Below are 13,614 nucleotides of genomic sequence, written 5' to 3'. Positions count from 1 at the left end.
AGAAAAAAAATCCTCAAAATAGTGAGTAAAGAGATGAATTTTACTTTTTATTATCATATAACACAATTTAGGTGTCATTTGTTTTTTGAACCGAACCATGCTTCTTAAAAATTTGATTTTTTTTAATTTTATTTAATTTTTATATATTTTTGGATCGTTTTGATTTACTGATGTCAAAAAATAAATTATTTTAATGTAGTTTCAAGTTAAAAAGCAATTTGAAAACAACCACTACAATATTTATGAGTTTTATGTTACCTTTCAAAGTTTAATGATACATATGCACTTTTTGGGCTAAATTTTTCATATAAATTCATGGATCTGTTAGATTTTTCACTAAAGAGAATCATTAAAAGAAAATGTTGGACCTCCATTGCACTCAAGTGAATATCATGCTCAATTACTGGTAACAATTTAGATTGAAATTAACAAGTTGTTTGGGAAAGAAGTGAAAGGAGGGGCAGAGAGAGGAAGGAAAGGGAAATGAGGGTTAATGACATCTTGATTTTGTCTTTATATATATAATGTTTTTTTTTTATAATGACCTACATTACATTTTGTTAAGGGTGTTTAAGAATGTGTTAATGGTTACCTTTTAAAATATTTTTTATTTTAAAAAAATTAAAATAATATTTTTTATTTTTTAAAAAATTATTTTTGATATTAATATATTAAAATTATCTGAAAACATCAAAAACATATTAATTTTAAAAATATTAATTTTTTAAAAAAAATATTTTCAAAATACAATGCCAAACACTGTATAAAACTCATTTTACACCACTTGTTTGTCAAGAAAACTTGCAAATTTCGATTTTAATGGAAAAAAGAGAAAATCAGGCTAGACCAATCATTTAACTAGAAGTAAAAAAAGAAAAGAAAAAAAAAACAACAAAACAGAATCCAGGCTGTTGATAGAAAGGACGTTAGTGTAATTTCGCTAAACCCGGATCGGTCTCGCTTATATTAGGATCCAGTTCATGACCAAATCTAACCCGGTTAGTACATCGGACCGTGTCGTGTACCGAATTCACATACCTTTTAAAAATTCCTCATTTTTCATCGTCTCTTTCACGTAATTAAATTCAAAAATCGATCTCTGATTTCTCAAAATTCTTTCTTATCTCTTAGATCCAACCATCAATCGTTTCAATTCGCGTCATCCTCTTTCGATTGATATCAGCCGTTATTTTACAATTTTCTAGGGTTAGGGTTTCTCATCTCGATCTCATCAAGACCTCTAACCTCTCGATCCTTTACGCTTTTGTAATCGGTCTCGTGTGTAAAGTAATTTGCTTATAAAATTGAATTCCAATTTTGTTGATTATTGTAATTACCTTTGGGGTTTGGATTTCAAAGTCTTCGATCTGTTTCCAGTTTACTCGAATCTGTTAATAAGTTTAGGGGTTTTGCTCCTTTCGTTATCGGGTGTCTGTATCTTCCCTTTTCCCCACGTAATTTTGCGGTTTCATTGGTGAACATAAAATCTAGGGTTAGGGTTTTTTTCCTTCTGTTTTTTTTGTAAATTATCCGAGGGGTTCGTGTCCACACATCATTAAATCATCTTTGGAGTATAATTGAGTGTCCTTTCCGGTCAAATTGTCCTGTTCTGTTCTGGAGTTTGAATTCAACTTATTGTAAAGGTATATTACCATTAATTAGAAATTGATACCCAAAATAAAAAACTTCATTTTATGTTATTGGCGAGTTGCGTGTTGATGAATCTTTCTTATTTTTTCCTGTCCACGCGTGCACTGTTTTAATTGAACCTAATCCTAACTGTGTCTACAATGAAAATGCCTATAATGATTTTGTTTGTTAAAGTTAATGCTAACAGTGGATATTGTGTTTGTGTGGACGGTTCTCTTGAGGGTCCTGCTGTTAAGGTTATAGTTTCATTGCATGCGTGTGTTTTTGGTCTGATAAGTAATATTTCTGATGTTCTTAAGTCTTGTGTTTGAACCATCAAAGCTAAGCTGATTTGAATGTAACCAGATTTTTATGCTGTCGCTTACTTGGCTATTTAGCAATCCTGTACTGAATATGAAACTACTTGTGGACGAAGGTCCTTTGCATGTCTCAGTTTATAGTACTCGTTTGCATGTTTGCTAATGTCTTGGTTAACTTTTTTCCAGCCATTCTCAATTGTGTGATTAAATTTTGAGTGAGTTTGGTGTTGTATCCTTGTATGCATTTGGGAACTTGTGCTTAGTTCAATTTTGCAGACTCATCAGTGAGGAATCATTTTTTGGTTGCTTTTGGATAATTGCTTCAGTTCTGTCCCTCTTCGATTGTCCCATGGCTGAGATATGTTGTGTTTTGCTGCAATAGACTATTATTTGTTAATATTTTTGCTCAAGATTTTGTACAACCTTTTGGTTGTTGTGTTTCAGGCTCAGGCTTAAATGGGATTTAAACGGCCTTTTGACGATGAAGAGTTTCAGGATCTTCCTTTTAAGCAGGCAAGACAGGTGGACTATTGCAATAAGTTGACTCAATTTTCAGAAACTGGTGCGCATAGTTATATGCCTCTGAAACCTGATATCACAGGTAATATTTTTGGCTCTGAACTTAACTTGCTTTTCTACCACTGTTAATATGGTACTCTGTTCACTGTTGAAATGCCTATGTGGACTGGTCTAATTATATTTCAATTCATGTGAAGCAGATGATTGTAGGAGCAGCTTTGTCAAACCTCTGTGGCATGAGACATTTGAAAATGACAAAGTCATTGAAGTTTCAAATTTGGCTAAAGATTCTGACTCCAGTGCTCCGTTGTCATTAGTCAGCTGCAGTTCCAGCGATGAAAATTTTGGGTCCGGAATGGCAGCTTCTCCTGAATATTTTCAGTTTGAGTTTCCACGGAAAATGTCCATGCCTTTAAAGGATGTCCACTCTTTCTATTTGGATGACTTTCCTAGGAAACAGATTCCACTTGGACCAAATCATCAAGCCAGCATTCCATTATGGGACAATCATATAAAGAAGGATAAGCTAGTACAGTATCCAAACGGTTCCTCATTGTCTGAATCAGACCATCACATTTATAATGACAATGAAGAGAAGCTGATGGGCACTTGTATCATTCCAATGCCTGATACAGAACTGCAACGGTGCAGTAGGTATGAGGCTGGTTGTGGCAGATCGGACTGTGGCTGCCTGGATGAAGGCTCTTTCAGATGTGTGCGGCAGCACATAATAGAAGCACGAGAAGAATTAATACAATCCATTGGGCATGAAAAATTTGTAAACTTAGGGTTTTATGACATGGGAGAGGATGTGGCATGTAAATGGACCAAGGAAGAAGAACGTTTTTTTCATGAAGTAGTTTATTCCAGGCCAGCGTCCTTGGGCCAGAACTTTTGGAAGCACCTGGCGCAAGTGTTTCCTGATAGAACCACAAAGGAAATTGTCAGCTATTACTTCAATGTCTTTATGCTTCGGAAACGAGCTGCTCAAAACAGATCTAACCCACTGGACATTGACAGTGATGATGATGAATTTCCTCGGATCCACAGAGGCTCCCATATTCAAGTTGTAGAACAGGATGAAGATTCTGATCTTGAGTCTCCTGTTGATCAATATGATGACGCGGGCCTGGAAGAGGATATTCTTGAAGATGATGACAATGATGATGATGGCAGTGGTGGTGACTTTGATGGTGATTTCGGAGATGGTGACGGAGACACCACAGGGGAAGGTTCTGGGATAGATTATTCGGAAGCAATTGATATAAACTGTATCGATCCTGTTGTTAAGCACATGAACAAGAATGCTGGTAGTGATGGGTTGGATTTCACTGTTCAAGATGACTCTTGCATGTCTTTTGAGTTCCAAGCCGATAAAGTTGACCCTTGTGCTCCAGGTGATTCCAGGGCTGCTTTGCATGTAAATAGAGATACGAGTGACCATAGCAAATGCATTCCCGGTGAAGTAGATGGATGTGATGATGATGTGGATCAGGTATACTTGTTGGACCCGTGTGATACTAAAGATTGGGATGCACGTTACTTGAGTCCAATTAGGGGTGTTGATTTTCTTCCTACAAGTAACATCATTGAAGAAATATTTGGACAAGGAGCCTGTGAGGACCGGACAAGAGATGTCAATAGCATCAGCTAGTGCATCCTTCAGATAGTTGCCAGGCATTTTAGTTTACAATGTGTCCATTCACTGTGGAGGCCAGGATCCTGGTGCTTTTCTTTGTAAGAATGTCTTTCAAGATTTCTAATTTCTAGAGAATTGGAGCATTTCCCCCCAAATAGGCCAAAAAGAAAATGAAAAAAAGATAAGAAAAGAAAAGTTTTTGGTTTTTGGTTTTGCTTCATGTACATTCATCACCAACCTTTCTCAATGGAATCTTTGTGATTAATGGATCACATTAGCCAGTACATCCTCTGTAATGCGGGGCTTATAAGTTAGAACTCTTACTTGTTGATGAACTGTATCCTATTGTTAATGGGAGTGAGGTCATTCTTACTCATTGAACCATGTGATCCTTAACCCCAGCCAGTCACCGGAAAGGATTTAAACTTCTGTCCATCCTATTCGCTATCATTTTTTAAGTGTTGGATTGCAGTGAACTTGTTTGAGCATGGCATTGAAAGGTCATTTGGGTGCCTTGTCCTCGCCTTAGGGCGGCAGTCCCGATTCCTGTTTGTTGAGACTTAGATAGGGAATTATTGACCAGGCTCGTTTCGTTTTTGCAAGTACTTAAGGTTGGCAAGATGCTAAAAGAAAGAAACAAGTTCGGTTACAATTGTGTTGTACAAATAAAACAAAAACTCATCAGTATTTTACTGTAAATTGTGCAAAAACGACTAATAAATCCTTTAATTACCAAAAAGAAAAACACTTAAGAATAATTTTCACATATTTATTGCCCAACGTAATTACTCTCATGCCCTTAAAAAATAAAAAGCAACACCGTTAATGTTTGAGGAGTGTTTTTGGATTTTCATGTTTTTGTAAAGTGAAATTACCATGTACTCCTAGTAGTCAAAAAAGTTTTTTGTCTAAGTTTCAGGTATACTTTCGGATTTTTAACCTCGGTTTTTTTGCAGTTATCTCACGGGTTTAAGAGTTTTTTGGTCTTTTTATAATTAAAAAAAATATTGGCAGGTGCGATTTTCCTGGTAGCTGTTTGTAGCCTTCCAGAGCGATGTTTGAAGTAGCGAGCCACCATCTACATAGTGGGGTAGTACGTGTTTATATCCATGACATGGAGAAGCTCCGGTGATAATTTCCCCCTTCTTTTCTCTTCCCTCCACCTCAAAAGGTGTGTTGACCTTGCAAAATTACAAAGTGGTCCTCAAACTTTTAATTGTATCGAATTTGATTTTGTTTTTCAATTTTATTAATTATAATTTGATTTTTTATGTTTTTTTTATCAAATTTGATCCTTATTCTTTTGATTCTTATTTATTTTTCTTTTAATCTTTTTCTGATTGGATTTTTTTTTATTTAATCCCTAATCATTTGATTTTAATTTTTTTTGTTAATCCTTATTCTTTTTATTTAATCCTTATTCTTTTGATTGTCATTTTTTATGATTGCAATTCCTTTTATTTTGAGTTTTCTTCTTAATTAATTATTTTGTGGAAAATTCATCTCGCATTATTTAATTTCATTAAATTTTCATATCATATTTGGTGCTTATTGTTTTTATCATACTATTAAAACCAGGCCCGAGAGTCGACCCTCGTCATGTCCCGGATCACGGGTTAGGTTGAATAATCAGGGTTATTGGGGTCAATTGGATTTTTTATTGTGCAAGAAGTAAAAATGATATTATTTTGATAAAAAAAATTAATAGCAAAAAAAAATCAACAATTGTTGACATGATTTTCCCCTAACTAGTTGCTTGCTTTTTTATTTTGCTAAAAAGTAAAAATGGTATTATTTTGATAAAAAAATAATTGAAAAAAAAGTTCAATTATGATCCTCTTTCTTGGTTTTTTTATTTCATTTTTTTCTGGATTTAGTTCCTTTTTATAATTGCTTATTTTTTATCATTTTTTTTAATTTGTTTTTTCTTTAATTTTTTCCCTTGGCATTTTATTTCATTTTTTAATCCAAATTTGGTTATCATTATTTTAAGTGCTCTTTTTTTATCCCTTTTCTTTTCTATGTTATTTTTCAATTAAGTTCCTTATTATTTTTTTCATTAATTTTTATACTAGATTTGATCCTTGTTATTTTGATTGCTATTTTTTTTTTATGATTAAGAATTTTATTCAAGATTTTTTTTATGGTCATCTTAATCTCATAATCAAAAGTTGTTGATTTAAAAAATTAGCTTAATTTAACTTTAGTTTTTTATTTTATTTTATCCTTTGATTTTAGGCTATTAAGCCTTGTGTTTTTTTTTTACTCTCCTTCCCTCCTCCAGGGTTATACCTAATTGTGGGTTAATAAAGTTAACCTGAATTCATTTAGTTCATCGTTATTTGAATATTTTTTACTTTTTTAGAAAAAAATTAACCCGTTCTTCAACGTATAACAGTTAAAAAATATATATAATACTGTGCTGAAATGATTCAGCACGTCGTATGAAATTCAGCCCCCGTTATTGTTAACCCGGTTCTCACACCTTCATCGTTATCCGGTAATGAAATGCATCAACCATAGTTTAATGAGGTACCAGAGAGTAGCTTGCCAGTTTCATGTGACTTCTTTTTGGGTGGTCAATGAGCTCCGAGGAGAATACATATCTTGAGCTATTAGGGTGAGAGGGAGGGGTCCATAGTCCATACATTATTTTAAACCGATGATGCCAGGGAGATCACCAAAGCAGGCTAAAAAACAAAAGCGATGGGAAGTTTACAAAGTTGGTGACAACTGACAACAACTTAAAATCGGCATCCATCAAATTGTTATGAATTGATAATGCGAAATTTTCTAGTTTTTAATTTGTCAACTACAAGACAGTAAATTATTATTTTTTTTTTTTTCGGAATGAATGCTGCAAAAAATAAAATTCCATATATCCACAATGTTTTATTTAAAAAAAAAACATTTGCCCTTCCCAGACCAAATCAAGTATCTTATTATTAATAGTATTATGGTTTTTTCATAAGAGTCAATTTGTCACTATAATAATAGAGGATAGACCGGTCTTTTTATATTTTATATACATGGTAAAATGAATTACTTGTCATTTGAGTCAAATTTTTTAAAGCCAGTGTCCAAATGCATTTTCATATTTTTCATTTAGTGAACGATAAAAAAAAAAAAGGTTTTTTTTTGTTATAATTAGATTGATATAAAATTATTTTTGTAATTTTATAAATTCAATATTATTAAAAAAAATTGTCAACACACACCTACAGTGTACGTGTCAACATGTGCAAGGCTACACAACAACCAAACACGACCTTTCATCTTTCATGTCAGTGTTTAAATCATCTTGAAGTTTTTCCCTAAGTGTGGTCTACATATATCAGGTTTGACATCAACAACCAATTTTTTTTTTCTATTTTCTTCTTGATTTTTGCATTGCTCTTTTAAAATTTCAAAGCAGCCATTCAATTTGTAAATCCTTCAGATTTCTTCCTTGTTTTTTTTTTTTTACCATTTGTTTTATTTAGAGTAATTTATAAATTTTGAATTCTTTTTCAATTTTATCCTTTTTAATTTTTTTTCATCTTTAGAATTTTGGTTCCTATTTTTTTTTTTTTTTATTTTGTTTGAGATAATTTTTTAAATTGATTTTTTTTTCAATTTGTTCCTTTGTGTACTTTTTTTTCTATCAAATTTAGTCCTTGTTTTTTTTATTGTTATTTTTTCACTTTGGCAATTATTTTAAATTTATTTTTTTTATAATTTCATCCTTCAATATTAAATTGGTTTAGGATTGACCTTCTTGATTGAGCTCGGATATAAGATTTCATGAGTTTCAGGTTTAGGAAGTTCGTATGCGCTGTCTTGATTTTCTTTCCTTTTATTAAACTCATGTTTTTTTCATTTTCAAACTTCAATATTTATTCAATTAGAAATTAAGCTTTATTATTTTATTTATTTATTTTCTTTCTATAGAATTTTCACTAATTTTTAAAAATGACTTAGTTATCTCGTTCTTTGTTGAATTTACTTTGAACAATTTTATAAATTGATATTTTTTTTCAATTTTATCCTTTGATATTGGATCGATTTTCATTTTTTTTTTTTATTTTCACCGTTCAATATTGAGTTGTTTTATAATTAAGCTTCATAGTTTTATTCAATTCGCTTTTGTTATTGATTTTTTTTTATCTTTTATTGGCATATATATGTATTTGATTAAATAAAAAATTTATTCTAAGAAATAAAGATATTAAACACAACTTAGTATGTAACTCATATTACAAAATCAAATATCTTAATATTAGTTATTTTTGATTAAATATCAATTTAATTAATTAGATACATACACAAACCTTTCTATTCATGATTAAGGATTTTTTTATAAAAAAAAATATATTGAAAAAACTTGTATATTATTTCAGTAAAGCAAATTCAACCCCCGTCCAATTGATGGTATCACGTTGCCAGCAATTAAACTCAAGGGACCCTTCTTCTTTACTTGTTTTCTTTGGTTCAAAAGATAAAATACTTTTTTTTTCTATCCATGACCGCGGTGCCATCTTGAGAAATTACTGTGTAATTATTTTTTTATTAATGTGATTGTTTTAGCCAGTTTGTATGTATTTTAATTAATTTTTCAGGTTTTAAAATTAAAAAACTATGTAAGTTTTCAGTGATTTTTAAGTTTGTGAGACTTGAATTGATAATTTATAAAGAATAATTCTAGAGACTGGACAGTTAAATTATACCCCTTAAAGTTATAAATTTGCTTTTTAACACATGTAGTTGGTGGATAGAAGTTATCGACATCAATATCCCGACCTGCTAAAATATGTTTCCTAATAATCTCTTGGCCATTTTATGTGAATTTGACAAAAAAAAACGAAACTAGCCGGTCAATTTAATTAAACGCCCGAAAGGGATGGGACCAACCGGGGAAGAGGCATCGCGAAAGGGAAGCGAGGAAAAGAGTTAACAAAGAAAATAAAGAATGATCTTCGGGCATTAGACAAGCAGATCACTGCAAAGATGGTTTGACTCGATCAAACTTCATAGCAGCCATCCCGATAATTATCAAGTAACTTCTCAATTTTGTTGGGCAGGAAAATGACACAAATTATAAAATTCTACGATATTATTATGTGACTTGAAAGAGGTTATACAAGGCGTTGCCTCTCCAAACGCTTGAAGGCCCCGCTAGCCTGACCTAATAATTTAAAATTCCCTTGGAAGGCAGGCCCTAATGTCTCTTGCACGACGCAAGGCTAATTCCTTCTCCTTCTTCTTTTAAATTAAAATCTGTGTAGTTAGAATTAGAGGGAGAGTGAATTGTGAAGTCTTGAAGTTGAAAATGGAATTGCCAAATAAAATAGATGGAGTCATAGATAGTAATGGCGGCCCTTTAATTCTTGAGCTGTTTCCAATTGGGTGTTGTAGATATAACAGATATGAAAATTCAATATTCTACTTATCACCAATATATATATATTTCCTTGAGAAGAGGGATATTACAAGCATAAATGGCATTGGAAAGTAGTGGTTGGGTTAATGGGTCCAGATATGACTTGATGATGCAACAGATAAGTAGTGCTACATAATCTTGAAGGGAGGAGCTCCACGGTCTAAGCATAAGATTAAATTAAATTTAAAAAAAAGGGGGTTTGAATAATTTTCATACGAGCAAACAACGATGGCAAATAGCATTACGAGGACGAAAGGTGCAAAAGAGACGAGGAGGAGCAATTGGTTGAAGATTCTGACACTTCTTGTATAAGCAAAGACACGGTAAGGCATATTGAGAGTTTGGATGCTTCTGTGGCTGTGCAGTCAGAGAGTTGCTGGTTGTTAATGTAGTATCTACTAAAATCCTCATTCCTTGGGATCCCCAAAAGTCCCCGTTGATCTTGACCGTCCAAATCCCACACCGAATGGTTCTCAATTGAGTGCACCTGCTGCCAATCTTTTCTTCCCTTTTCAATATTTTGCTTCCATGCATGGAATTCTCCTCCAACTTCAACACTAAAACAAATAAGAGATACTTTGGAGAGAGATAAGAGAAAGAGTCATGGTTGTGTTGTGCTTTGATTGTTCTTTCACATAGAGAAAGCCTGTTCATCGCCCATCATTTTGTACCCATATTTCTTCCTTTTCTTCTTAAAAATAGCTCTGATTCTCGTTTCGCAGTTAAACACCCCCATTAAATTCCTTTGAGAGGCTCTAATGTGTGCACTTGAGAAATGGGATTTGGATGGCCTTTTCTTTAGGTGGGTCTGATCTTTGCACTTTAACAAACTGTCACATCTCTCCACTCCTTTTTATTCCCTTGATCAATCAACGGTACCAAAGCAGCAAATTTCGTGATCTGTTTTACCTGCTACTTGATCTGGATTTGACCCTGTCCTGTTCTCTTCGTTCACCGGATGGGCGCCTTTCTTTGGTTAAATGCAGCTCGTTTTTGAAGATTGAGGTAACATTGATTTTGTTATTCTTGGTGTGTTAATTTGATTAGATCAATCCATGGAAGCAAATCAAAAGAACAACTTTGTTTGCAAGTTTTGCAACAAAAGATATCCATGTGGCAAGTCGTTGGGTGGTCATATTAGGATCCATTTGAATGCTAATGGAACTTCTTCAACTTATGAAGAAGCTAAGGTTCAGGTAAGCAAGACCGAAAGCAACGGCAAGCAAATCTCTGTGTCTGAAGCTGGTGGCCAGTCTGGTTATGTTCTCAGAGAGAATCCCAAGAAAAAAAGCAGGTTTGTGGCGGATTCAAGCAATACTACTTCACTGCCAGAAAAGGTTTGTAAAGAATGTGGTAAAGGGTTTCAATCACTGAAAGCACTGTGTGGTCACATGGCTTGTCATTCTAAGAACTACTCTCAAGACCAGTCGGGGACTACTGAGAAGTTGAAAGAAATAGTTTCGGACAACCAGTCAGATAGTGAGACAACTGATCCAAGTAAGCCAAGGAGATCCAAACGAATGAGGTACAAGACTATTGATGTTTTCACTACTTCATTATCTTCTACTTCTGACATAGAGCAAGAACAAGAGGAAGTGGCTAAGTGTTTGATGATGTTGTCCAAGGACTCTGGCTTTAAAGGTTGTTTTAGTTCTCTTGCAGATTCTTCAGATAACAATTCTGTGGTTTTAGAGGGTAAATCATCATCTACGAAAACGAGGATTAATGTAAATAATGCTGTTAATGTTGTGTCTAGCGGTATCGAGTCGTTGGAGGTGAAGAAATCAATGCAGAGGGGGGTAATTTCTACTGAAAATGATCAGTCTGAGAATTCTGATTCCGGGTATTTTAGGAAGGGTCCCAAGAAGGTTGAATCGGATGTTTCTGTTCATGGGTTCGCTAGGAATGATGAAATCAAGAAGTATAAAGTGGAACTTGGTTGTAGTTACGACGATGCTATTGATGCTGAATCAGGGAAAAGATTAAGCAGGTTTAGGCGTGTTAGAATTCAATTAGGGAAGGATTTCATCGAGGAAGATGTATATGATCAAGCTGACAGGGCTTCGATGGATTCACAAAAGAGATGCAAGAATGAGTCATATGAATTTCTTAGCAGCAGGAGGGGCAAATGTGTTCCTCTTGGGGGACGCAGAGCCAGCCATAACAAGACTAATGGCTGCAGTGATTCAATATATGAGAGCGGCGAGAACAGTGTAGATACTGACTATGTCCCCAATCCAATTCCTAATAATAGTAGGACGATTCAATCTAGAAGCGGAAAAACTCCAATTGAGCAGAATTCTTCTGGCAATGCAGAGAAAAATTTGGGGTTGAAAAAAGGAAAACTACACGAATGTCCTTTCTGTCCAAAGGTTTTCCGATCAGGTCAAGCTTTGGGCGGTCATAAGAGGTCCCATTTTGCCGGGGCGGCCAGGGATAGAACTGTGGTAATTAAGCAAGATGTGCCTGAGATATCGATGCGTGGGCTAATTGATCTTAATCTTCCTGTTTCTGTGGAGGAAGAGGCAGGTGGGTTTGGGCCGTGGTAATTCATGAATTTCTGCAAGTCAGTCAGTCGGATCTCCAAACGAGAACTTTTTGCTCCTGGTTTTTGACGAAGATGCTAATGACTGCTTGAGTGTACAGACAAGGTGAATGCTTTTGGTTCCTTTGCTTCTGATTCAAGGATGTCTTGCTAAGGTAGCTATTCCATTGGTTGTTTATGCAGATGTAAGAAGCAGTTGTTTGTTACTGTTATTATTATTCTCGCTGCTGTTATTTTTTTTCGTTGTAGTTCTAAGAGGTTCTTTTGATATCTTTATTGTTTATCCTACCAATATGTATCCTTCCAAATTTTAAATTCACTAGCCCTTTTGTTTTTTTTAAAACTCGGTGTGTGTGTGTGTGTGTGTGTGTAGAGAGAGAGAGACCTTGAATTCTATGGAAATTGTATGGTTATATCGGAGAGTAAAACCGATCGCCAACTGAGTATCCCTTTTTTTAATTTAATAATGTTCAAGTCTTGGATTTTATGCATTGGTTGAAATGTTGATCCAGAAGAATCACGGACCACCTGCTTTGCTTTATGTGGAGGGGAGACACTAAAATAAAGTGTCATTTTAAAGGCTGGAAGAGAAGTTTCCTCTTCAATTTACATGCTCAAGCACCGTGTTTTCACTTCAACGCCTACGTGTATATTTTGTACAGCACTTATTTAAGCCAATCTGGGCACAGTGAAAAATTATCACGAAACATCACCAATGTCCAAGATTCGGACTGTTCTTGTCGAGCGCATGTTGATCTGATCATTGTGGCAGGTTGCCGATACTGATGGCTCCCCAAATTGCCGAGTTCAGCACCAACTAGTTTTATACTTCACATCTCTCGAGATTATGAATCAAATGTGGTCTTCACACTAACTCCCTCTCTCTTGCTAGTGGCTTCGAAGGATAAGCGGTCGGAGAAGTTGAAAAACAAAACTAGAAATAATAAACCCACGAACAAGCATTGGAGCATGTCTCTCTGGGGCCAGCCATGATCATGAGTCAGCCACACCCTGGCAAAAAAATTCTTAGGCACTCGAGTCCTCTCCCGTGCCTTGTACGCAAAATGCGGCGTAGAAGAGGCTCCAAGGGCTGAATGGTAACGGTGTCGTTTTGTCGGTCAAGCATTATTTACGGTGCATGTAATTTGCTGTTTCACTTATGAGGCCCCTCCTCCACTAACACATTGAAAATGGGAATATATGAAGTGGTTGGACTCCTGCTCTTGCTTTTGAAGATTGATTTTTGTGGAATCATGAAGAATCGAAGTTGATTCCTTCCTTCCTTCTTTCTTTCTTTTGTTCTTTTTTTTTTAGTTGTTGAAGATAAAATTCTGGTTTGGTTGTATGCTACACATCCCATCCACCTTATTTGTTTCTTTCTCCCTCCCCGGCTCAAAATTCATCACCCTTGGCATTATTAACATATAGTAGGAGTTTCTACCAAAAAAATAGTTATTTAAATTGTTTGGTTTTTCATTGGAGCAATAAAGATTCAGCCAAAAACTAATCTTCTTTTCACTTTGGATTTTATAATTATTATTAT

The 13,614-nt window shown here is 34.5% G+C and overlaps 2 protein-coding genes across 2 annotated transcripts; both read left to right on the top strand.

Annotated features, from left to right (window-relative positions):
- The first annotated feature begins 980 nt into the window (after window positions 1-980).
- LOC118043303 (uncharacterized) lies at window positions 981-4,442 on the top strand. The gene is made up of 3 exons (XM_035051244.2): window positions 981-1,643; window positions 2,394-2,550; window positions 2,669-4,442. Exons 2-3 carry the CDS (start codon window positions 2,406-2,408, stop codon window positions 4,120-4,122), a joined length of 1,599 nt encoding a protein of 532 aa, XP_034907135.1. The 5' UTR covers window positions 981-1,643; window positions 2,394-2,405; the 3' UTR covers window positions 4,123-4,442.
- Window positions 4,443-9,638: 5,196 nt separating this feature from the next.
- Window positions 9,639-12,359, top strand: LOC118043302 (uncharacterized). The gene has a single exon (XM_035051242.2). It carries the CDS (start codon window positions 10,582-10,584, stop codon window positions 12,073-12,075), a length of 1,494 nt encoding a protein of 497 aa, XP_034907133.1. The 5' UTR covers window positions 9,639-10,581; the 3' UTR covers window positions 12,076-12,359.
- Window positions 12,360-13,614: the final 1,255 nt, after the last annotated feature.

Source organism: Populus alba, chromosome 10, assembly GCF_005239225.2.
Source record: "Populus alba chromosome 10, ASM523922v2, whole genome shotgun sequence".
Classification (NCBI taxonomy): Eukaryota; Viridiplantae; Streptophyta; class Magnoliopsida; order Malpighiales; family Salicaceae; genus Populus; species Populus alba.
Note: the sequence above shows the minus strand (reverse complement) of the source record. Positions and strands in the feature narration are given on the sequence as shown.